Raw genomic sequence first — 26,282 nt, 5'->3', positions numbered from 1 at the left:
TCTGACCTCACGTGGGAATTGGGGTCATGTGTGGGCATCGCATCTTGTGGGGGTCAGGTGGAGTTCTGGTTTCACGGTGGGCAGAGAGGTCAGGTCAATCGTTGGCAAAAAGGCATGGAACCACTAGAAGTCACCAGTGTGAGTAATTTTACAATCTTGAAGCACTTTAATCCTTATATCCTAACAGTGTCAATTCCCCTACATGCATGTATTGTGAAAAGTACATTTCTCTAACTGCATACACTTAACAAAAATTCAAATCATGAAATGACAGCCATGGTAATGCCTGTTGCAGAACCTGTGTGTCCCAACCTGGGTAGTTGGATGGGCATTCCCCAGCTGACAGTGCGCAGTGTAGTAATGTTCAGACATTGTCTGTTTGCTTTGCCATTACTGAGACACCAATTCATGATCGGTAATCAGTCCTATATCATTTATAAATGAAAAACAGATTATATTGAATTCATTTCTAAAAAGCAAATGTTACTGTCAAAATAATTATATTTTCCCTTCCTGAAAGGCACCTTCAAATTAGATACAGAAACAAGATGCAGTAATTCATATATACATATACTGTACACAGTATTTTCCCCCTTATGAGGAAGGTATCGAAGTCAAAGGCACACACCCACTCCACCCAGTCCACTCTCATCCGCCACCCTTGTTTCCTTCTCATCTTAGCTACTCATGGATAACAGGTTATCCCTGACTCCTGCCCATTGCCCCAAGTCAGAAACAATGCAGCAAAATACAGTACATCTACAGCAAGGCCACTTCACTTAATTGACAGCCACCCCCCCTCCAGTAAAAAAAAAAGAGATGGAGAGAAATCCCTTTGGGCTGCATAAAAAAAAAATAATAATAAATAAATAAAAATATATATATTTCCTAATTATTGGGTAGGTGATAGAGTCAAAGCTAACATTCACTCATTACATACACATTAAAACCTAATACCACTCTAGTCTCAGCACTTTAGTTCTTACATATTCAATTTTTAAGAAACATCTGGGTACAAAAAATTGTGAAGTGCAAAACAAATACTAGGAAACTATAAGGATTCTTCAGTAAGTAGAAGAAAATGAGTAAAGTGATCTTTATTTTCCTATTTACAAAAACATAAATCACACTTTCTTTTCTACAAAAAATTTATACAACATGGAGTAGCTTATCCAACAAATTTAGTATGTTTCCCAGAAGCGATAACTCTTCCAGTCTCCTTATTGGTTATATCCACTTTAAGAAATGCTAAGGTTTTTCCTAATTTTACTGTGTTTGCATCAATTAAAAGTTTATCCCCAGATTTTGCTGCATTCATGTACCTGAAAAATAAACATTCAATGTTATCACTTGGAACCTATAAATTCATCTGGTGGAGAATAATATCCTAACCTATAAATGCATCTAGTGAAGAACAATTGTTGCCTCGAGTTTCACTGGGTGGGAAACTTGCAGCTCTACAGTGGCTGGCAACAGTCCTTATACCCTTCCATTAATCCTCCAGGGTAGAAACTTTGGATTGATGTCTGTGTTGCATTAGCATGGGACTGTTTCTATGTCTATATATCTATATACCAAAGGCTTCTTTCCCCTTATAGGGGAGGTACCCAGCTATGTCATTGGCTGATACTAGAAGGGGAGCAGTTGTCAATTTTTCACATGTAAAAAGGTGTAAGAAATACAGCTTTTGATAGAAACATCTTGGGCCCAATCTAGAGACTGAGTGTCAACCCCTCAGGGATGCACCTCCTTATAGAGGTGAAAAGATTGATACATACATATACATACATATACCAAGGCTTTTTCCCCCTTACAAGGGAGGTAGCCAAAAAGAAAAAAGGCATAAAATCATTCCCACCCATGTATTAATTACAGAAAAGATTGATAGGTTTAAAAAATATTCAGCTTTGCTGTTCTTTTTGAAGGGCCATCACTTGCAGTAATCCACCATTGTTCCCTTTAGTAAAGAGATTTGAGCTCTATCACAGATCTCTAAGAAGACATGCATGACTGTTGTTTGTGATGTCTAACTGTTGAACTGTTTCTATGTGACTGGTTAACAGAAGGGGAATGGAAATAATTATCCATTGTCAGCTCTCCTTATTAAAAAAATAATAATACTAACAATAATCAAAATAAATAAATGGTGGAAAAATAGTGGAAAGTACTAATGGAGAAACATTCTGGGCCTGGTCTGAAGACTAAATGCCAGTCGTGGAACACCCGAAGGTGAGGGTGTTGAACTTTGATGATAAGCTATCTATTTATATACCATGGGCTTTTTCCTTCTCATAACGAAAGTAGCCATGTCAAAATGCACATACCCACTCACATCCACCTCCCTTTCCTCCCTCTCATTGTACTGGGGTATTGGCTGCATGTTATTGTGCAGTATAAATTGCTCAATAGCATGCAGGTGATGCTTTAGGGACTATATGTGACACCCCTACAGACCACAGCCACACATCATTTTGTTTATGTTAAAGAAAATCTCTATTCCAAGAGAAATTATGTTACTTTATTATGCTGTGACTGTTCCTCCATTATGCTGTCCCCTCTTGAAACTGTCTTGCACCACTTTTTGACTATATATTTCCATTTTTTGCTTCTGTCCCCTGTGGTGGGGGGAAGAAAGAATTCTGCCACCAAGTTTCCCATGTGGGTTGTAAAAGGCAGCTAATGTGGGTCAGAGATGGAATTAGGTATCCTGCTCTCTGTAACCCTATCCTACAAGAAATCAAGGTAATGACAGGCACTGAAATGATTGTATTTGACATCCATCCCGCAACACCATCATGTACAGAAGCCCACCACTGGTTCAAGGTTAATTTTACTTATATTCAGCACTGCTTCTGACCCAGGCCAGTGGACAAGGTGCAGGGATGCCTGTCATCCAGGAGGTGCTAAGATAAGAGGGAGGGTGGAGGGGTGTGGAGTGTATTCAGGGATGGAATGGGTGGAAGTGATTTTATGCCTTTTCCTTTTTGGCTACCTCCCTTGTAAGGGGGAAAAAGCCTTGGTATATGTATGTATGTATGTATATTCAGCACCAAGTTAGAGGAATTTAATGAATCTCTCTTATCAAAACATGTATGTCACATGCTGTATAATGATTATTTCTAATAAAAGGCAATTGGGAAACACAAGTACAAGTGAATGAAGTTACTTCACTACACAAAATGACTACATTATTTGCTTGGATTCTTACCCTTCTCACCATACTCCAGGTAGGGCAGTTGCCCTGTCAGTTGTGATGCCTCACAAAGTTTCTCCATTGGGTTCAATCTCTGTACCTCTCTTCATCTTCTATAGTCTCCATTTTCTCTCCTCTCATTTCTATTGCTTCCCTGATTCCATCCTTCCATCTTTTCCTGGGTCTCCCTCTTGGCCTTGCCCCTCTCGGGGCCCAGAGGTGATACCTCAGAGGGTACCTTTCTATGTCCATCCTCATCATGTGTCCATAATATCTCAATGGACTTCTCTCCACAAATGTTAATATTGGTTCCACACCAAGCTCCTCCTGGACATCAACATTTCTCCTCCGGTCTCTCCTTGTTATTCCCTTAATTAATGAGGCATAGGACTTGCATTTCTGCCGCTTGAATCTTACTTTTTAGCTTAGCTGTCAACGTCCATATTTCCGATCCATAAGTTAACAAAGGCCTTAGTATCATTTTGTAAATCAAGACTTTAACCCTGGTTGGTATACTTTTTTCCTTTAGCAGTGGGTAGAAGAGTCTTAGACTTTTAGTGTAGTTGCCAATTCTGTTGTTTATTTCTGTTCCAATACTTGGATTCATCAAATGAAATTCCATACTCAGATATTGAGTGCATGGTAATGCGCAGTCAATATATAGGGACTGTTTTTGAGGCAACCCTATAGGCCACAGCCAATGCTCAAATTGAAAATATCTACTCATAAGGCCTTTTTTTTTTTTTTCTTTTTTCATTCATTCATTCATTCATTGGGTTATGGACACCATGGATCCTTCCCCTTAGGTTGGAAAGTGAAAAAAAGCCCCCAACACATTTATTTATATAAAGCTTTTAGGAGGCCATGTTGTCAGTCAGAGGAAATATACTTTTTTAATTTTGTTTCACTTATACCTTCTCACTTGCCAGGCTAAGCACACAAGCTTTCATGTTTTGTACAGACTGTAGGCCCACAGTGATTATTTTTTACTTTGTTATTCCAGTGCTTGTCAGCAGTTCAGCAGAAATAAAAAAAAAGAGGAATTTCACCAATTTTTGTTTTATTTTTATTTTGGGTTTTCCAACATTGGCAGGCCTGTAACCCAACGAATAAGTTAAGTCTGGCTTAAAGGAATGATGATAATTTTGTACCACTGCTGACCCTCCTTTCTGCTGTACTTTTTAACCTGTTCTTAACCATTTCCTAATCCCTCATGGTGAAGAGAAGAATGATGCCACAGTGATCACAGGCATGTCAGAGAAGACAACTAAATGAAGCATAGTGAAAAAACTAGGGATCCTCCCTTGTATTGTTCTACAATAAGGTAATGCATAAGAGGGTCTGGGAGGACTCCCAACTGGAATACAAATTATTGAGTCATTAAATGTACATGGATGCAGTACACACAAGAAAAACATCGGAAAATACTAGCATCATGTTTCTGAAAAGAAATAAGGTTGGGTTGGCATTAAGTAAAATTTAGTTAAAGAGCAGGACAAGCTAGAGTTTGGGAGTATGGTGGTGAGGGTTTCAGGAGTGACAAATGGGGAATGGGAGGGAAGGAGTGGCACTGCTTCAAGCAGCGGAAGTTGAGGTGATGGCAGTTTGAACCCTGCTGCTAGCAAGTTGGACCAAGGGCATGATTCATTGAATTCCACACTACAAAGTCCTCTATATAGGACACTGTCCTAGCCTCCTGGTAGGTGGAGTTTCACAATGTTAAACAGAATAAGAATGGAGGGACTGTGTAGAAACATTTCATAAGTGTGTGTCTTCTTTCCCTCAATTTCAGAATAAAAACCATTTACAAATTTTAAGCTTCTATTCCCCTAGTTACATAATCCATATTTCAAATTCAATGGTGAAGAACTCAAGTAAAAATGCATCACAGTAACATAATAATACTTACGACACACTAAGATCTATTGAAACACCAGGTCCAGTTTTTTCTGCAGACATAAGTGCCAATGTAGAGATAGCATCTACCAGAGTTGCAGTAAATCCACCATGAAGAGTTCCTACAGAATTTTTATGTTCTTCCTGTACTACCAATTCTGCCACACATCTGCCATCACCACCTGAGACAATATTAACCTGAAAGAAAAATAATGAAAATGTAAACACTGCAATGCTTGAGGCTTGGAGGAATACATAATGACAGCTAAGGACTTTATTTAGACAGCATAATGACTATCTACACAAAGTATTAGGTTAAATGAGCAATTGACAGCACAGTGGCCAAAATATAGAGACAACATGCAGCAAGAAATGTATCAGCTTCACTTCAACAGATTGTGCTTTATACATACAGTTAAAAACTGGTTAGAGACATCACATGCTTAAGTGACCCACTCCAGGAAGCAATGCACCACAGAAGGTAAGGTGGTGTTTTACTTATGAAGACTAATATGTAAGCATACAATGTGATAGATACACAACAGGGACAAATGTAACAATCTAAGAGCAAACTAGACACTGAGAGACACAAAGACAGGACACCACAAGCATAGCTCCCCTTCCTGTAAGATACAACTAGGTAAATACAACTAACTAGGTAAATACAATGAAATATGCTTGTACCTACAGTACCTGAGATATGTAAGTATGAAATCCATAAATACAAAACTATAATCAAATTATAACAAATGACAATACATAGAAAACAATAAATGCAAAGAGAGCAAGTTCATTCCTTAAAAAGTATAACCAATATCTGTTTACAGCTTACTAAATACATACATATACCAAGGCTTTTTCCCCCTTACAAGGGAGGTAGCCAAAAAGGAAAAGGCATAAAATCATCCCAACCCATTCCATCCCTGAACACACTCCACACCCCTCCACCCTCCCTCTTATCTTAGCACCTCCTGGATGATGGGTCATCCCTGCACCTTGTCCACTGCCCTGGAGTAGAAGCAGTGTCGCAAGACACAGCACATCCACAGCAAGGCTGCTTCATTAAATCGGCGACCCTCCTCTCCGTTCCCCCATGCATAAAAGGAGAAGACAGGGAGAAATCCCTTTGGGCTGCTTCAAATTTTGCTCACACATACTACCTCACCCCCCCCCATCCCCTGTCCATTCCACCTCATGCATCACAAGGTCATCCATACACAACCATTCTCCATTCACCCATCTTCTGTCCTCTCCTGTCCTTCCTCAACAGACATTCCCCTCTTCCCCAAAGCCCCCTTCACCCCATCCATCCACCTCATCCTAGAAAGTCTCTTCATGTTCACTCCCTCCATATCTGCCTTCCATACCTCTTTTACTAGTCTTTTTTCACTCATTCTTTCCATGTGTCCAAACCATCCTAATACTCTTTCATCAACCCTATCTCCCAACTCCCTTTCCACCCCTGATCTCCTCCTCACCTCCTCATTTCTCACTCTATCTAGCCTAGTAACCCCCATCATACTTCTCAGACACCTCATCTCAAACACATTCAAACTCCTTCTCTCTTCCTCTTTTATGTTCCATATTTCTGCCCCATACAGTATTGCTGGCACAATCACTCCTTCATACAGTCTCCTCTTAGCATCCATTCCCAAATGTCTATTCCTCATTACACTTTTTAATCCACCAAGGCATTTACTCACTTCTCTCAATCTACATTCTACCTCCACCTTCACTACGCCTTTTCCTGCCATATTTGCACCCACGTATCTAAAACTATCCACTTCCTCCAGTCACTCTCCCTTAATGCTCACTTCCAGTCTACTGCCACTTATCACCTTACTTTTACCCACATTTATCTTCAGCTTTCTTCTATCACACACTCTCCCAAACTTTGTCACCAGCTTCCTCAATCCCTCCTCCGATCCTGCCACAAGCGCAGTGTCGTCCGCAAACAACAGCTGGCTCACCTCTCACTTTTCTCCATTTTCTTTATCCATCTTCAATCCCTGACCCACTACCCTTGCATTTACCTCTCGCACTACCCCATCCATGTATAAGTTGAACAGCCAGGGAGACATAACGCATCCTTGACAAAGTCCCACCTTTACCTTGAACCACTCACTCTCTCCATTTCTAATCCTGACACAAGCTCTACTACTCTCATAAAAACTCTTGACAGCTCCTAGAAGCTTTCCTCCTATCCCGTATATCCGCAAAACCTCCCACAGTGCCTTTCTGTCTACCCTATCGTAAGCCTTTTCCAGATCCATAAAAGCCCAAAAAACATCCTTCCCCTTTCCTATAGCTTTCTCACATATCTGTCTTACCACAAATATCTGATCTACACAACCTCTACCTGTCCTAAATCCACACTGTTCCTCACCAATTACTCCCTCTCCTAATCCTCTCAATCAAGATCCTCCCATAAGCCTTCCCAACTACACTTAACAAACTAATCCCTCTGAAACTACTACATTCACACTTGTCCCCTTTTCCCTTGTAAAGTGGAACTATACAGGCACTCCTCCAGTCCTCCGGCACTCTACCCTCTCTCCAGAAAACATTAATTAACCTCACCAGCAAGTCCACCATCACTGTACCTCCTTTTTTTAGACACTCTGCATGGCATCCATCCAGACCAGGTGCCTTACCTGCTTTCATCATCTTTACAACTCCCTTCACTTCATCTTTCCTTATTTCTCCTCCATTTTCCTAACTCATCACTCATTTTCTTAGCATTTCCCACTGCAACTATCTTTCCCTCCCTATCCTCCTTTACATTTAGCAACTTCCTAAAATATTCTGCCCATCTTCCCCTTACTGCCTTCTCTTCCATTATCATCTCTACATCTGCACCTTTTACCTTTTCTTCTCTACTTGATTCGCCTCCTCTTCCTCTCTTAATTTCTTTCCAAAACATCTTTTTATTACTTTCAAAATTTTGTCATACTCTTACCCCATTTCACATCTGCTCTCCTCTTTGCCTCCTTTACCTTTTGCTTTACTTCTCTTTTCTTTTCTTTGTACCTCTCATATGACTCCCTCATCCTATTTTGTAACCAATCTGAGAAAGCTAGCTTCTTCTCTTCTACAACCTCCTTTGTTTCCTCATCCTACCATTCACTACCCTTCCTTTTATTTCCTCCTGTCCTTCTTGTTCCATACACCATCTTTGCACACTTTGCAACTCGCTCCCTTTCTAAATTAAGTGACAACCTATATTCACTGATACTACTAAATCTCAGGATATGATAAAAGACTGCTGAAGATTCAAAAGGCATTTATGTAGGCAAAAAGACGATGAAAAAAATAGAGGATTCCTGATATATCAGAATATGTAGTTGTGGTGTGATCTCTACACAAAGTGAAAGATGTACACAAGACTGATAGAATACAATGAACAGTGACTAAACTGGTTCCCTGCCTTGTGGACACTTTGGCCCAGCAACAGAGGCAACAGGGACAGACATAAGTATGCCACCCAAAACTGTGTAGCCTACAATATGTATGGCTCCCTTGACTCCACCAAACATGGTAGGAGTGGCCTTTGTAGTCCAAGGACAAAGCTGGGGAGTAAAGATCAAGATTATCTGCTGCTCTAAGCAAAAGGAAATGGTTGCCCTCCACACTTCTCTACAACATGCATTACACACCCATCACCATGATTTGGTGGTGCACAACAACTCCCTCTCCATGCTTCAAGTGGAACTGTCACAAGCCACAAGGCTTGAAATGAGATTGACAGACAATGTCTCCGGTTAAGGAACCAAGACATTCCATCAGTAAGATAGTACCAGTCTGCAATGGGATGTAATCTTCAAATTTCATGGACCCTTCCACAAGAGGGAATGCAACTAGCATCTTCTACCTTTGCCCAAGACAAGATGCAACCCCATCTCATTACATTGCAGAATGCTGGCAACAGCCTTCCTGCAGAGAGGGCCATTGACTACATGAGAGAGCAATGTATGAAGATTATTCAGCCAATGCAGCACCCACATTCTAGCCCAACGAGCCCTCATCCATACTCTCTGGTAGTATGCTCCCACTACTGGCCTACTTTGTCATTCTTGGATAATAGTCCCTCATGACCTCTTCTTTCCCTTGCTGTCACTACTCTAGGTGACTTTCTTAGTAGGTCTTTCCCCTATACACCTGGATACAACTGGGCCATCTTTTGATGAATCACCATGGATGATTTCATAAGGATCATCCAGGTTGCAACATGTGATAAAAAATTGTGGATAATCCTTGAGAAAAGACTTGAAACAATGGCTCTGCCACCATCAAAAGAAAAACAGTGGTGACATAATCATGGAATTCAGGTGATCAATTAAAGGGAGTGAGCAGACCTGATAAAGTAAATCTGTGGCAGAAGGGCATCATGGGAAAAAAATTAAAACAGGTCACGTGTCTGAAGGATATTACAGAACAGTTTTCCATGTAGAGATGCCAACTCCTAGAATACTTTAGAAGACACAGACTCAGCTAAAAATATAAATGAATATATGACATGAAAATGTATGATAGATAAAGCAAAAGAAATAGGACCTCACAATTGTATCTCCTTTCCTATATACTACAATTAATGTAAACATAACTGGGTAAATACATTTTACTACACTACCCTATTTCACCAAGTGACATTCTAAACCTGAGGTTATGGGCAGTTTCCTGGGGACTCCTGGAACAAAGAATCTGGGCAACAAATTGAATGACTGAGCGTTTGATTTTCCCAGACCATATCTTGGTTACTCGTGCTCAACTAATCTTTGGTAATTTATTTATTTATTCATTAATCTATTTCTATTATTTGTCTATTCATTATTTGCTAATGAATATGATTTTAGCATAAAAACAATATTACATAAATGAGTGAAAATAAAATATAGCTTGCCTTCTATCCTGCATTTTGGACAAACATGATAAAACAGTATGTGGAATGTACAGACTTTATTAGAGGCTGGATAGGGAGCACATCAACTGGGTATAAACATTAAAACTACACCCAAAGACCTTTATTACGCACAGATACTCTCTTCTCTTCCTCCACAACCACCAAATACCAGCCTCCGGAAACATATTCATAATCATATCACTCACCGCTCCATTAACACACTGAAAGACAACACACTGCTGCATGCCAGACCCCCTGATATCCACCCTTCTGAATCCTCTCTCCCACGAAAGGACAGAGTCCACTTGGCCAGACTGCGATGCGGTCACCACCCAGCACTTCTAAGCTACCAGAAGAGGCTGGACGACCGTGTTGTGAACAGCTGCCCAGGATGTAACACTTCACCCCATACCATACAACACATAATGGAAGACTGCATTATACACAATCATGCACGCAAACAACACAACATACACTCTATAAAGGATTTGTGGGAAAACCCAGTTTCGGCTGTGGCCTTCCTTGGGGAGACGGGACTGCTCGGACAGACAGTCTAGGGAACAACAACAACAACAACTGGGTACATATCGATTAACAAGGAAGTAATAGTAAACTCCAATGGTGATATAGCCAATTTCACCACCACTTCCTGATTTTTCCAAAGGTTTCCTAAGTTAGGTTAGTTTAGGTTGCAACAGTTTAGATTTAGTTACAATAGGTTATGTTTGGTTAGGCTGGAATAATAACTATTGCCTTAATTGTCAATGACTAGAAACCTTAAAACTTACAATGGCTTGCAACAGTCCCTGAGCACTCCCTTATATCCCTCTGGGAAGAAAAATGAACAGTTTTTAGTGCTACAATAATAAAGAGCCCCAAATCCAATCGTTATGTAGAAGACGCTGAATACCTCACTTTACACTGCCCAACCCTAGCCATACCCAAACACAAACAATCTTATAATATTTCTTCCTTGAGGATTTATGGGCCAATCCAATGGTTGTTGCAAATTACCTGATAAGTTTTGGTCTCCAGCGAGAAAGACCTGGAACAACTGACTGACTAACTGATCTGTGCTGTATTGGTGTGGGACCGATCCTATGTCACTGACTGAAAATAATAGGAGGGAAGCAGTAGCCAGACCTCCTTCTGTGAAAACATAAATGAAATATCGTTAATAGAAAGATTTTTATAAAACTAAAGTTACCTGAGAGATTTTGAGCCCAATCTGGTAACCTACCTTCTCCAACCTTCAACTAGGGGGTGAGGGGATTTGAAAGTGGGTAACAAGGAGATGATATTCTACAGAAGGACCTGAAGAACACTGTCAGATGCTGTACAACTGCAGGGAGTAGGTGAGACTCAAGTCAACAAATGAACCAAGTGATTGAAAAAACAGAACTTCACCCTAGATGTTGAGGAAGACTGAATCCCACCTTCGAGGTCAAGTTAACTACAGACAGCACAACCAGAAATATAATTCAAGCAAACTCGGGTTTATTGGCCTACACCTCACGTTAAACGCAATAAAATTTACTTTTTAATATGTTTCTCCATAATGGATTTTGTGGGGGCGGAACAGCTCACTGCCACTTCATTTGACGTAATTGCATCAGTTTAGTTGCGGTTATAGGAAAAAAAAATCCGGAATTGTACATTCTTTCGGTTCTCGAAACACCATGAACTAACAACTACTGTATTCCTAATTTATTCTCGAACATTCACAGAAACTCTGAGGGAGGGAGGTAACCGCAATCCTCCTCTGCCAATGCCGTTGACAGTGGTTTTATTTGTCATCTAGTTTCTAGAAGTTACAGTAGGATTGTAATGGATACATAAACCGAGAGTACATTAGCAAGATTTGAACACCTATAACACTAGTAAATCATACAACGACGAAAACAAAACAACCTCCAGGTTGCCCGAATTTACACCCTCAGATTAGTTAACCTATTCCCATTTTCTGTTTACTTGACCATTTCATATCTACCTTCGCCAGGTGACGGTCGAATCCACCCCTTTCTACAACAGCGGCTACAGCCTGCTGTAGGTACTTCGCAATATTTCTAGAAGCCATGGTATCCGTCTGCCCTTGTCTTACTTCGCGTCTGTACGCGCATTCGCCAACTGTTCGCTAGCTGCGTTATCTAAATTCCTTTGGCCTAGACTCTTGAACTTTGGTTCAACTAACTTTCGAATGAAAGTTAACGCGCGCAATATAAATAGATACATACATATATCAACGGCACCCCCCTTACAAGTGAGGTATCCAAAGTGAAAGGCACAATTTCACTCCCACCATTTTATCCCCACTTACTCCACTCCCATTCACCACTCTTCCCTACCTCTTCTCTTGTCTCCTTCTGGATGAAGGGTCATCCCTACATCTTGCCCACTGCCCCAAGATAATCCAATGTAGCAATACCCACAACATTCACAGCAAGGTCGCTTCATTTAATCGGCGACCCTCCCCATACACACACACACACACTCCGTCCCATCATGCAGACAAAGAGAGGACTAAACTTAAAATTATTTTCATTTCTATGGATGAGGCAATCCAAAAAGGGCAATTTACCATTAGGATTATCTCATCCATAGAAATGAAAATAATTTTAATTTTAGTGTTTATAGGAAGCCGACAAATGCTTTTTCATATATTCATTATTACTCTGCTCACCTTGTTAAAGTAAAATATTCGGTGTTTTCTTCTATGTTTTCACGTGTTCTTCGTTTTTGCAGCCCCAAATTCATTAATGAGAAATTTGAACATATTGTTAAAGTTGGTCTTGGATTAAAATACCCTAAAAGATTTTAAAGATCACGCTTTTGCTTCATCGAATATATATATATATATATATATATATATATATATATATATATATATATATATATATATATATATATATAGTGTTCAACCATCCTCCTCTTTTGATACTAAAAACCAGATTTAACCATTCAGTAACAATCTGGCTCAAGTTCCTCACATCCTAAAAACATAGAATATTAAAATTGTATTTAATAATCCATATACTTTTAAAAAGTTAATTATTAAAAATTCACCTAGTGTTTCAAGTGGCTGCATATACAGGATCCCTTGCAGAGATTGTAAAAAGTATTACCTTGGGCAAACGGGCAAGGAACTCTCAACAAGGATTAAACAACACAAATACAGTGTAAAAACAGCACAAGAGTCTAGTGCGCTGTTTGTCCATATGCGAGATTTTGATCATTGTATTGATTGGTCTAATTCTTCATCCATCATGTCATGTGATTCATTTGCCAAAAGGAACATAATTGAAAGTTGTTTGATAAAAAAAAATCTGAAGGTTCTAACATTAATATTAGCTATGGAATTTTTAAATTGGATCATTTTATCATTGACAAAATTTGTAATCATATTACATTTTTCAAAAATAATTTGATTTTTGTATTTATTTGTTACATTTTCTTGATGTGTATTGTACACTTCCCAGTTAATGTTCAAACCTCTTATATACCATGTGTAACTTTTTATTTTGTATTCCCTTGAAGATGTGAAATATCACGAAAGCGCTTTTTGGGAATTTTAGTTTCTTTCCCTGTTTCCTTTGTGGTTATCAACAACTTATTGGATCACGTGTTTTTGTGACCTTTTTGCATATATATATATTTATATATATATATATATATATACATATATATATTTATATATATATATATATATATGTGTGTGTGTGTGTGTGTGTGTGTATTTACCTAGTTGTATTTACCTAGTTGTATTTTACGGGAAGGGGAGCTATGCTCGTGAGGTCCCGTCTTCATATCTCATTTTATCTAAACTATTTTTAAATTCATGTATTGTTTTTGCACACACCACTTTCTCATCTAACTTGTTCCAACTGTCTATTGCTCTGTGAGGAAAGCTGTTCTTTTTCAAATCTCTTCTATAGCTGTCTTTTTTTATTTTCTTTCCGTGTCCTCTTGTATTTCTGTCATCCCATTTTATCAGATTCTCTCTATCAGTAATTTCTATGCCTTTCATGATTCTGTAAATAGCTATCAAATCTCCTCTCTCTCTTCTTTGCTCTAGTGTCTGTAGTTTAAGTTTTTGTAGTCTCTCTTCATATGATAGTTTTGAGAGTCTTGGTGCCAGTTTTGTAATTGCTCTTTGTATTCTTTCAAGTTTTTTTTATACATTTTTTTGTACTTGGTGACCATATCGTTGCTGCATATTCCAATCTTGGTCTTATCAGGGTGATTAGGATTTTCCTCACCATTTCTTCATCCAGGTATGTAAATGCCACTTTGATTGTTCTTATTAAATTATAGGTTTCTCCAAAAATCTTATTTATATGTTTCTCAGGTGACATATTATTCATAACAATGACTCCCAGGTCCTTCTCATTTTCTACTCTTTTTATTCCTTCTTCTCCCAAATTATATGATCCTGTTATTCTGTTTTTGCTTTTTCCAAATTCCATTATACTACACTTTTTTGTATTGAACTCCATCTCCCACTTCCTACTCCATTCCTGTACTTTATTTAGATCTCTCTGTAGTGATTCACAATCTTCTTCAGTTTTCACTCTTTTCAGTAATTTTGCATCATCTGCAAAGAAGCTCATATAGCTTTCAATTCCTTCATCCATATCATTAATATATATAGCAAACATTATTGGGGCCAGAACTGTTCCCTGCGGGACACCGCTTATTACTTCATTCCATTTTGAGTGCTGATCTCTTATCACTACTCTCATTTTTCTTTCTTGCAAAAAGTCTTCCATCCAATTTAGCAATTTACCTTGTATTCCTCCTTCATATTCTAATTTCTTAAGCAGCTTCTTATGTGGTACTTTGTCAAAAGCTTTTTTTAGGTCTAGAAATGCACAATCAGCCCATCCATCTCTTTCTTGTATTATATCTATTAGCCTTGAATAGAAACATATTAAATTGGTGACGCATGATCGTCCTTGTCTGAATCCAAATTGCCTTGGATTTAGTACGTTGTTTTTTTCCAAGTATTTTACCCATCTACTTTTGATAATTCTTTCACAAATTTTTGCTATTGTACTTGTTAGAGAGACTGGTCTATAGTTGGTAGGTTCTTCTTTATTTCCTCCTTTATATATAGGTACTATATTTGCTTTTTTCCAATCTTCTGGAACTTTTCCTTCTTTTAAGGAACTGCTTATTATGCTATGTATTTTGTCTGCCAGTTCATTCCTGCATTCTTTCAGAATCCAGTTTGCTATTTCATCTGGCCCATGCGATTTTCTGACATCAAAATTACCCAAGTGTGTCAATATTTCATTCTTTGTTACTTCTATTTCTTCCATAGGGGGGACTTTTTCTTTCCACTCAATCTCTTCAGGTTGTATATTTTCCCTTGTAAACACTGATTTAAAATGTTTGTTCATAATTTCTGCCATTTCCATTTCCTCAGTGTATTCAACTCCTCCTTGTCTTAATTTCTCCAAGTCTTGTTTGTTTTTCAGTTTATTGTTTACAAATCTGTAGAATAGTTTTGGTTGATCTTTACACTTTTCTATAACATCTTTTTCATATTTTCTTTTTTTCTCTCTGCACTTTTGTACATATTCATTTCTATAACCAGTATATATTTTCCATTTTTCAGGTCTTCTGTGTTTTTTCCATCTGGTCCAGGCTTTGTCTCTTTTGTCTTTTAACTCCCTACAACTTTTGTTGTACCAGCATTTTACATATTCTTTTTCTTGTTTTTGTCTTGGGACATACTTTTCCACTCCTTTTTTGTAAATTTTTGTCAAAATATTCCATTTCTCTTCCACTGATGTTTCTTCTTTGTATATTTCTTCCCAGTTTTCTTGTTGGAAGAATTCTCTTATTTTATCAAAGTTTGTTTTTTCATACATCATTCTTCCTTTTCTATATTGTTCATTTCTTTTGATATATTTTTCTTCATTAAGTTCCAGTTCAATCAATATGTGGTCACTTTTACCTATTGGTGTTTTATATTCAATCTTGTCCACTATTCTAGGTTCAGATGTAATTATTAAGTCTAGCCTCGATGGTTCTTCTTCATTTCTATACCTAGTGTTCTCTTGTATCCATTGTGTCATTGAATGGTCAGTAATCATCTCAAGTAGAGCATTTCCCCATGAGTCATCACCACTCTTTACTGTCATTTCTTCCCAGCAGATTTCTTTGCAATTAAAGTCGCCCATCATAACTATTCTTCCTCCGTCTTCCATTATTTTAGTTAATGCTATCTTTGTGTCCTCTAGCATACTTTTATATTCACTCTCCTCCCATGAGGCTGTTTTCGGAGGCACATAATTGATCACAAATTTTCTGCTCTTCTTATCTCTGTCTTCCACTTCTATCATAATCATCTCTACTGTATTCTTTCCATATATGACACCTTTCACATTTATATCCTTCTTAGTCAGGAACATAACTCCACCCCCTTGCTTTTTCTCTCTGTTTCTAATCCAATAATTGTATGCATCATGTCCTACACTGTTGGGTGGTAGTGGGCCTTTTAATTTTGTTTCTACAATTCCCATTATGTCCGGTTCTTTTTCTTTCAAATAATCATTCAGCTCATTCAATCCTGTTATTAATCCATCTATATTTGTGTAAGACACTCTTAGTTTTCTGCCACTTCCATTGTGTTCTCTGTTTCCCTTATGTTTTTCTTTTGTATATCGAACTGCCTTAGTTTCATATTCACTACTCTCCAATAGAATCTCTCTTTTTCTGACTCCGTTCTGTTCTCGTTTTTTGTCTTAGCTTCCAGTCTTTTCTGCTTTTCTTCCTCTCTTTCCTCTTTATTCATTTCTCTTTTTATCCATATATTTTTGTATTGTTCACTTGTTGCTAGTTTCCCTGTTTTGGATAAGATATTCTCTGCCGTTGTTTGTGACTTGAATTTAATCTTAATTGGTCTGGTCTTGTCTGTGCTATACTTTCCGAGTCTAAATTTCTCTTCGATTTGTTTCATAATTCCTGGTTCATCTTCCTGAACTGATTCTAGTAATTGGCTTACTTTTTCATTTTCCTCTTTGATTCTTGTGGTTCTATCTGTGTTGTGTTTCTCTTCCATTCCTAATATAATTATACATTTCTTCTTGTCTGCTAAATCCCTTACTATATTCTCCTTTTGTCTCATCACTTTAATAACTGAGTCTTCAGTATGTTCTTTCAATTGCTGTTTGACTATGTCAGTGAATGAAATTTTATTTCCTTCTTGGGTTTGCTTCCAATTTTTACTTTCTTTAGCTATTGTTTCTCTGTTTTCTTTACTATTCTTCTTCAATTCCTCATTCTCCCCCTTTACCTCTCTTAACTGTCTTTTTAGTTCTTCTATTTCATCAGTTAAGTTTCTATTCGCCTTTTCCAGTTCTTCCAATCTTTCAACCCTTTGTAAAATGGTGTTCATATGACCTAACCTACTCTCCAAGTCCTCGATCACCTTATCAACCTTCTTCTCTAGTTTTGTCAGTCGGGGGGGGTTTGTGTCCCCCCCACTCTCTTTAAATCCCTTGAAAATATTCTCATCACTTTCTACTGTATTGTTCCTATCTATACTTCTAATCTTTACATTCTTATTAGACATTCCGTCGTCCTCCAGCTCGTCTTGTGGTCTTTTGTTTACTTTTCGGCGGTCTATTTGGACCAAGTCCTCTACTTCCTCATTACCTTCCATTTTCCCAGCAATCCCTCCCCTTCTCCTCTTTCCTTACTTTCCCACTACCTCACGAGCAATTCCCCCCCCCCCCTGCAAATACAAAAAGGCACTTCTCTTTGCGTTGGTATCCACAATCTGCACTTTTCTTCAGAGCGTTCTTCAAGCCGTCCGTTCGTTGAAAGTGTGTGTGTGTGTGTGTGTGTGTATTTACCTAGTTGTATTTACCTAGTTGTATTTTACGGGAAGGGGAGCTATGCTCGTGAGGTCCCGTCTTCATATCTCATTTTATCTAAACTATTTTTAAATTCATGTATTGTTTTTGCACACACCACTTTCTCATCTAACTTGTTCCAACTGTCTATTGCTCTGTGAGGAAAGCTGTTCTTTTTCAAATCTCTTCTATAGTTGTCTTTTTTTATTTTCTTTCCGTGTCCTCTTGTATTTCTGTCATCCCATTTTATCAGATTCTCTCTATCAGTAATTTCTATGCCTTTCATGATTCTGTAAATAGCTATCAAATCTCCTCTCTCTCTTCTTTGCTCTAGTGTCTGTAGTTTAAGTTTTTGTAGTCTCTCTTCATATGATAGTTTTGAGAGTCTTGGTGCCAGTTTTGTAATTGCTCTTTGTATTCTTTCAAGTTTTTTTATACATTTTTTTGTACTTGGTGACCATATCGTTGCTGCATATTCCAATCTTGGTCTTATCAGGGTGATTAGGATTTTCCTCACCATTTCTTCATCCAGGTATGTAAATGCCACTTTGATTGTTCTTATTAAATTATAAGTTTCTCCAAAAATCTTATTTATATGTTTCTCAGGTGACATATTATTCATAACAATGACTCCCAGGTCCCTCTCATTTTCTACTCTTTTTATTCCTTCTTCTCCCAAATTATATGATCCTGTTATTCTGTTTTTGCTTTTTCCAAATTCCATTATACTACACTTTTTTGTATTGAACTCCATCTCCCACTTCCTACTCCATTCTTGTACTTTATTTAGATCTCTCTGTAGTGATTCACAATCTTCTTCAGTTTTCACTCTTTTCAGTAATTTTGCATCATCTGCAAAGAAGCTCATATAGCTTTCAATTCCTTCATCCATATCATTAATATATATAGCAAACATTATTGGGGCCAGAACTGTTCCCTGCGGGACACCGCTTATTACTTCATTCCATTTTGAGTGCTGATCTCTTATCACTACTCTCATTTTTCTTTCTTGCAAAAAGTCTTCCATCCAATTTAGCAATTTACCTTGTATTCCTCCTTCATATTCTAATTTCTTAAGCAACTTCTTATGTGGTACTTTGTCAAAAGCTTTTTTTAGGTCTAGAAATGCACAATCAGCCCATCCATCTCTTTCTTGTATTATATCTATTAGCCTTGAATAGAAACATATTAAATTGGTGACGCATGATCGTCCTTGTCTGAATCCAAATTGCCTTGGATTTAGTACGTTGTTTTTTTTCCAAGTATTTTACCCATCTACTTTTGATAATTCTTTCACATATTTTTGCTATTGTACTTGTTAGAGAGACTGGTCTATAGTTGGTAGGTTCTTCTTTATTTCCTCCTTTATATATAGGTACTATATTTGCTTTTTTCCAATCTTCTGGAACTTTTCCTTCTTTTAAGGAACTGCTTATTATGCTATGTATTTTGTCTGCCAGTTCATTCCTGCATTCTTTCAGAATCCAGTTTGCTATTTCATCTGGCCCATGCGATTTTCTGACATCAAAATTACCCAAGTGTGTCAATATTTCATTCTTTGTTACTTCTATTTCTTCCATAGGGGGGACTTTTTCCTTCCACTCAATCTCTTCAGGTTGTATATTTTCCCTTGTAAACACTGATTTAAAATGTTTGTTCATAATTTCTGCCATTTCCATTTCCTCAGTGTATTCAACTCCTCCTTGTCTTAATTTCTCCAAGTCTTGTTTGTTTTTCAGTTTATTGTTTACAAATCTGTAGAATAGTTTCGGTTGATCTTTACACTTTTCTATGATATCTTTTTCATATTTTCTCTTTTCTTCTCTGCACATTTGTACATATTCATTTCTATAGCAGGTATATATTTTCCATTTTTCATCTGGTCCAGGCTTTGTCTCTTTTGTCTTTTAACTCCCTACAACTTTTGTTGTACCAGCATTTTACATATTCTTTTTCTTGTTTTTGTCTTGGGACATACTTTTCCACTCCTTTTTTGTAAATTTTTGTCAAAATATTCCATTTCTCTTCTACTGTTGTTTCTTCTTTGTATATTTCTTCCCAGTTTTCTTGTTGGAAGAATTCTCTTATTTGATCAAAGTTTGTTTTTTCATACATCATTCTTCCTTTTCTGTATTGTTCATTTCTTTTCATATATTTTTCTTCATTAAGTTCCAGTTCAATCAGTATGTGGTCACTTTTACCTATTGGTGTTTTATATTCAATTTTGTCCACTATTCTAGGTTCGGATGTAATTACTAGGTCTAGTTTCGATGGCTCTTCTTCATTTCTATACCTAGTGTTCTCCTGTATCCATTGTGTCATTGTATGGTCAGTAACCATCTCGAGTAGAGCGTTACCCCATGAGCCGTCTCCACCCTTTACTGTCATTTCTTCCCAGCAGATTTCTTTGCAATTAAAGTCGCCCATCATAACTATTTTTCCTCCCTCTTCCATTATCTTGTTTAATGTTATCTTTGTGTCCTCTAACATACTTTTATGTTCACTCTCTTCCCATGAGGTTGTTTTTGGGGCACATAATTTATCACAAACTTTCTGTTCTTCTTATCTCTGTCTTCTACTTCCATCATTATCATTTCTACTGTATTCTTTCCATATGTGACACCCTTCACGTTTATATCCTTCTTAGTTAGGAACATAACTCCACACCCTTCCTTTTTCACTCTGTTTCTAATCCAATAATTATATGCATCATGTCCTACACTGTTGGGTGGTAGTGGACCTTTTAATTTTGTTTCTACAATTCCCATTATGTCTGGTTCTTTTTCTTTCAAGTAATCATTCAGTTCATTCAATCCTGTTATTAATCCATCTATATTTGTGTAAGACACTCTTAGTTTTCTGCCACTTCCATTGTGTTCTCTGTTTCCCTTTTGTTTTTCTCTTGTATGTCGACTTTCTTCAGTTTCATATTCACTACTCTCCAATAGAATCTCTCTTTTTCTGACTCCGTTCTTATCTCGTTTTTTTCCTTTGCTTCAAGTCTTTTCTGTTTTTCTTCCTCTCTTTCCTCTTTATTCATTTCCCTTTTTATCCATACCTTTTTATATTGTTCACTTGTTGCTAGTTTCCCTGTTTTGGATAAGATATTCTCAGCCGTAGTTTGTGACCTGAATTTAATCTTGATTGGTCTGGTCTTGTCTGTACTATATTTCCCTAGCCTGAATTTCTCTTCGATTTGTTTCATTATTTCTGGTTCATCTTCCTGAACTAATTCTAGTAAATTTCTTACTTTTTCATTTTCCTCTTTGATTCTTGTGGTTCTATCTGGGTTATGTTTCTCTTCCATTCCTAATATAATTATACATTTCTTTTTGTCTGCTAAGTCTCTTACTATATTCTCCTTCTGTCTCATCACTTTAATAACTGAGTTTTCAGTTTGTTCATTCATTTGCTGTCTGATTATGTCAGTGAATGCAACCTTGCTATTTTCATGAATTTTTTTCCAACCCTCCTTGTTCTCCATATTATTCTCCTTTAAGACTTTATTCTCATCTTTTACTTCTTTTAACTGTTGTTTTAATTCTTCAATTTCTTTAGTTAAGTTTTTGTTCGCCCTCTCTAGTTCTTCCAATTTTTCAATTCTTCGTATCATACTGTCAACATTACCGAACCTACGCTCCAAGTCCTCGTTCATCTTATCGACCTTCTCTTCTAGTCTTGTCAGTCGGGGGGGGGGGGGGGGTTGTGTCCCCACCCTCTTTAAATCCCTTGAAAATATTCTCATCACTTTCTACTGTATTGCTCCTATCTATACTTCTAATCTTCACATTCCTATTAGACATGTCGTTATCCTCCAGCTCGTCTTGCGGTCGCTTGTCCACCTTTCGGCGGCCCGTTAGGGCCAATTCCTCCACCTCCTCATTACCTTCCATTTCCCCAGCAATCCCTCCCCCTCTCCTCTTTCCTTACTTTCCCACTACCCCACGAGCAATTTCCCCCCACCCTGCAAATACAAAAAGGCACTTCTCTTTGCGTTGGGATCCACAATCTGCACTTTTCTTCAGAACGTTCTTCAAGCCGTCCGTTCGTTGAAAGTGTGTGTGTGTGTGTGTGTGTGTGTGTGTGTGTGTGTGTGTGTGTGTGTGTGTGTGTGTGTGTGTGTGTGTGTGTGTGTGTGTGTGTGTGTGTTGAGACATTCTGACAGGTTGACGTAAGCGGAGTAGGAAACACAGGAGTCTTAGTCTTGAGTTTATTCCTGACTAGTTTCGCAGGTATGCTTTTTCAAAAAGCATACCTGCAAAACTAGTCAGGAATAAACTCAAGCCTAAGACTCCTCTGTTTCCTACTCCGCTTACGTCATATATATATGCAAAAAGATAACAAAAACACGTGATCCAATAGAATGCTGATAACCACAAATGTAACCGGAAAAGAAACTAAAATTCCCAAGCGCTTTCGTGATACACACACGCACACACACACACACTTCAACGAACGGACGGCTTAGAAGACGTTCTGAAGAAAAAGTGAAAAATAGAGGATTCCAAAGCAAAGGAAGTACCTATTGTATTTGCAGGGTGGGGGAAATTGCTCGTGGGGTAGTGGGAAAGTAGGGAAAGAGGAGAAGGGGAGGGATTGCTGAGGGAAATGGAAGGAAATGAGGAAGGAGAAGACTTGGCCCAGGCAGACAGACGAAATGTAAACATCAAAAAACGGCCCCCGACCAACTGAGTGACGACGAAATGTCTAATAAAAATGTAAAGATCAGAAACATAGATAAGAGCAGTACAATGGAAGGTGAGGATGATAATTTCAAAGGATTTAATGAAAGGGCGGCGGATACCAACCTCCCCCGACTGACAAAACTGGAGGAAAAACTTCAACAAATGTCTGACAACTGGGAAGTTAGGTTTGGCAAGATGACAAAAATCGCCGAGAGGTTTGAAAATTGGAAAAACTAGAGAAGGCGAACAAAAACTTAACTGATGAAATAGAAGACCTAAAAAGACAGTTAAGAGAAGTAAAGGTGGAGAATGAGGAATTGAAGAGGAATAGTAAAGAAAACAGAGAGGCCATAACTAAAGAAGCTAAGAATTGGAAAGCAACCCAAGAAGACAATAAAGTTTCATTCACTGACATAGTCAAACAGCAATTGAAAGAACATACTGAAGACTCGGTTATTAAAGTGATGAGACAAAAGGAGTAAGAGATTTAGCAGACAAGAAGAAATGTATAATTATATTAGGAATGGAAGAAAAACACAACCCAGATAGAACCACAAGAATCAAAGAGGAAAATGAAAAAGTAAGCCAATTACTAGAATCAGTTCAGGAAGATGAACCAGAAATTATGAAGCAAATCGAAGAGAAATTTAGACTCGGAAGGTATAGCACAGATAAGACCAGACCAATTAAGATTAAATTCAAGTCACAAACGACGGCAGAGAATATCTTATCCAAAACAGGGAAACTAGCAACAAGTGAACAATATAAAAAGGTATGGATAAAAAGGGAAATGAATAAAGAGGAAAGAGAGGAAGAAAAACAGAAAAGACTTCAAGCTAAGGAAAAAAACGAGATAAGAACGGAGTCAGAAAAAGAGAGATTCTATTGGAGAGTAGTGAATATGAAACTAAAGAAAGTCGACATACAAGAGAAAAACAAAAGGGAAACAGAGAACACAATGGAAGTGACAGAAAACTAAGAGTGTCTTACACAAATATAGATGGATTAATAACAGGATTGAATGAGCTGAATGATTATTTGAAGGAAAAAGAACCAGACATAATGGGAATTGTAGAAACAAAATTAAAAGGTCCACTACCACCCAACAGTGTAGGACATGATGTATATAATTATTGGATTAGAAACAGAGTGAAAAAAGGAAGGAGGTGGAGTTATGTTCCTGACTAAGAAGGATATAAACGTGAGTTGTGTCACATATGGAAAGAATACAGTAGAGATGATAATGATGGAAGTAGAAGACAGAAATAAGAAGAGCAGAAAATTTGTGATAAATTATGTGCCCCCGAAAACAGCCTCATGGGAAGAGAATGAACATAAAAGTATGTTAGAGGACACAAAGATAGCATTAAACAAGATAATGGAAGAGGGAGGAAAAATAGTTATGATGGGCGACTTTAATTGCAAAGAAATCTGCTGGGAAGAAATGACAGTAAAGGGTGGAGACGGCTCATGGGGAAACGCTCTACTTTAGATGGTTACTGACCATACAATGACACAATGGATACAGGAGAACACTAGGTATAGAAATGAAGAAGAGCCATCGAGACTAGACCTAATAATTACATCTGAACCTAGAATAGTGGACAAAATTGAATATAAAACACCAATAAGTAAAAGTGACCACATATTGATTGAACTGGAACTTAATGAAGAAAAATATATCAAAAGAAATGAACAATATAGAAAAGGAAGAATGATGTATGAAAAAACAAACTTTGATCAAATAAGAGAATTCTTTCAAAAGGAAAACTGGGAAGAAATATACAAAGAAGAAACAACAGTAGAAGAGAAATGGAATATTTTGACAAAAATTTACAAAAAAGGAGTGGAAAAGTATGTCCCAAGACAAAAACAAGAAAAAGAATATGTAAAATGCTGGTACAACAAAAGCTGTAGGGAGTTAAAAGACAATAGAGACAAAGCCTGGACCAGATGGAAAAAAAGACAGAAGACCTGAAAAATGGAAAATATATACCTGTTATAGAAATGAATATGTACAAACGTGCAGAGAGGAAAAGAGAAAATATGAAAAAGATGTTATAGAAAAGTGTAAAGATCAACCAAAACTATTCTACAGATTTGTAAACAATAAACTGAAAAACAAACAAGACTTGGAGAAATTAAGACAGGAGGGAGTTGAATACACTGAGGAAATGGAAATGGCGGAAATTATGAACAAACATTTTAAATCAGTGTTTACAAGGGAGAACATACAACCTGAAGAGAACGAATGGAAAGAGAAAGTCCCCTCTATGGAAGAAATAGAAGTAACAAAGAATGAAATATTAACACACTTGAGTAATCTTGATGTCAGAAAATCGCATGGACCAGATGAAATAGCAAACTGGATACTGAAAGAATGCAGGAATGAACTGGCAGACAAAATACATAGCATACTAAACAGTTCCTTGAAAGAAGGAAAAGTTCCGGAAGATTGAAAAAAAGCAAATATAGTACCTATATATAAAGGAGGAAATAAAGAACCTACCAACTATAGACCAGTCTCTCTAACAAGTACAATAGCAAAATTTGTGAAAGAATTATCAAAAGTAGATGGGTAAAATATTTAGAAAAAAAAAACAAAAACAAAGTGTTAAATCCAAGGCAATTTGGATTCAGACAAGGACGATCATGCGTCACCAATTTAATATGTTTCTATTCAAGACTAATAGATATAATACAAGAAAGAGATGGATGGGCGGACTGTGCATTTTTAGATCTAAAGAAAGCTTTTGACAAAGTACCACATAAGAAACTGAAGGAGGAATACAGGGCAAACTACTAAATTGGATGGAAGACTTTTTGCAAGAAAGAAAAATGAGAGTAGTGATAAGAAACCAGCACTCAAAATGGGATGAAGTAATAAGCGGTGTTCCGTAGGGAACAGTTCTGGCCCCAATAATGTTTGCTATATATATCAATGATATGGATGAAGGAATTGAAAGCTATATGAGCTTCTTTGCAGATGATGCAAAACTACTGAAAAGAGTGAAAACTGAAGAAGATTGTGAATCACTACAGAGAGATCTAAATAAAGTACAGGAATGGAGTAGGAAGTGGGAGATGGAGTTCAATACAAAAAAGTGTAGTATAATGGAATTTGGAAAAAGCAAAAACAGAATAACAGGAGCATATAAATTGGGAGAAGAAGGAATAAAAAAATTAGAAAATGAGAAGGACCTGGGAGTCATTGTTATGAATAATATGTCACCTGAGAAACATATAAATAAGATTTTTGGAGAAACTTATAATTTAATAAGAACAATCAAAGTTGCATTTACATACCTGGATGAAGAAATGGTGAAGAAAATCCTAATCACCCTGATGAGACCAAGATTGGAATATGCAGCAACGATATGGTCACCAAGTACAAAAAAATGTATAAAAAAACTTGAAAGAATACAAAGAGCAATTACAAAACTGGCACCAACACTCTCAAAACTATCATATGAAGAGAGACTACAAAAACTTGAACTACAGACACTAGAGCAAAGAAGAGAGTGTTGTTATTTGATAGATATTTACAGAATCATGAAAGTCATAGAAATTATTGATAGAGAGAATCTGATAAAATGGGATGACAGAAATACAAGAGGACACGGAAAGGAAATAAAAAAAGACAGCTATAGAAGAGATTTGAAAAAGAACAGCTTTCCTCACAGAGTAATAGACAGTTGGAACAAGTTAGATGAGAAAGTGGTGTGTGCAAAAACAATACATGAATT

The 26,282-nt window shown here is 37.3% G+C and overlaps 1 protein-coding gene across 1 annotated transcript; it reads right to left on the bottom strand.

The window, feature by feature from the left end:
• Positions 1-1,084: 1,084 nt before the first annotated feature.
• On the bottom strand, positions 1,085-12,139 carry LOC143039770 (acyl-coenzyme A thioesterase 13-like). Its single transcript, XM_076210015.1, has 3 exons — positions 11,980-12,139; positions 5,103-5,287; positions 1,085-1,322 (listed from the first exon to the last, which is right to left on the bottom strand). Exons 1-3 carry the CDS (start codon positions 12,064-12,066, stop codon positions 1,169-1,171), a joined length of 426 nt encoding a protein of 141 aa, XP_076066130.1. The 5' UTR covers positions 12,067-12,139; the 3' UTR covers positions 1,085-1,168.
• Between the last annotated feature and the right edge of the window lie 14,143 nt (positions 12,140-26,282).

The sequence above is a fragment of the Oratosquilla oratoria genome, chromosome 2 (assembly GCF_046742065.1).
Source record: "Oratosquilla oratoria isolate Oo_2021 chromosome 2, ASM4674206v1, whole genome shotgun sequence".
NCBI lineage: Eukaryota > Metazoa > Arthropoda > Malacostraca > Stomatopoda > Squillidae > Oratosquilla > Oratosquilla oratoria.
This window is presented reverse-complemented; position numbering and strand designations above follow the sequence as displayed.

What these genes read in the sequence shown, in the direction of transcription:
- LOC143039770 (XM_076210015.1), bottom strand. Translation starts at nt 12,066, where the DNA reads ATGGCTTCTAGAAATATTGCGAAGTACCTACAGCAGGCTGTAGCCGCT. An exon ending in TCGACCGTCACCTGGCGAAG is followed by an intron (nt 5,288 to 11,979) that starts GTAGATATGAAA and finishes TTTTTCTTTCAG; the next exon opens with GTTAATATTGTCTCAGGTGG. An exon ending in TCAATAGATCTTAGTGTGTC is followed by an intron (nt 1,323 to 5,102) that starts GTAAGTATTATT and finishes TTTATTTTTCAG; the next exon opens with GTACATGAATGCAGCAAAAT.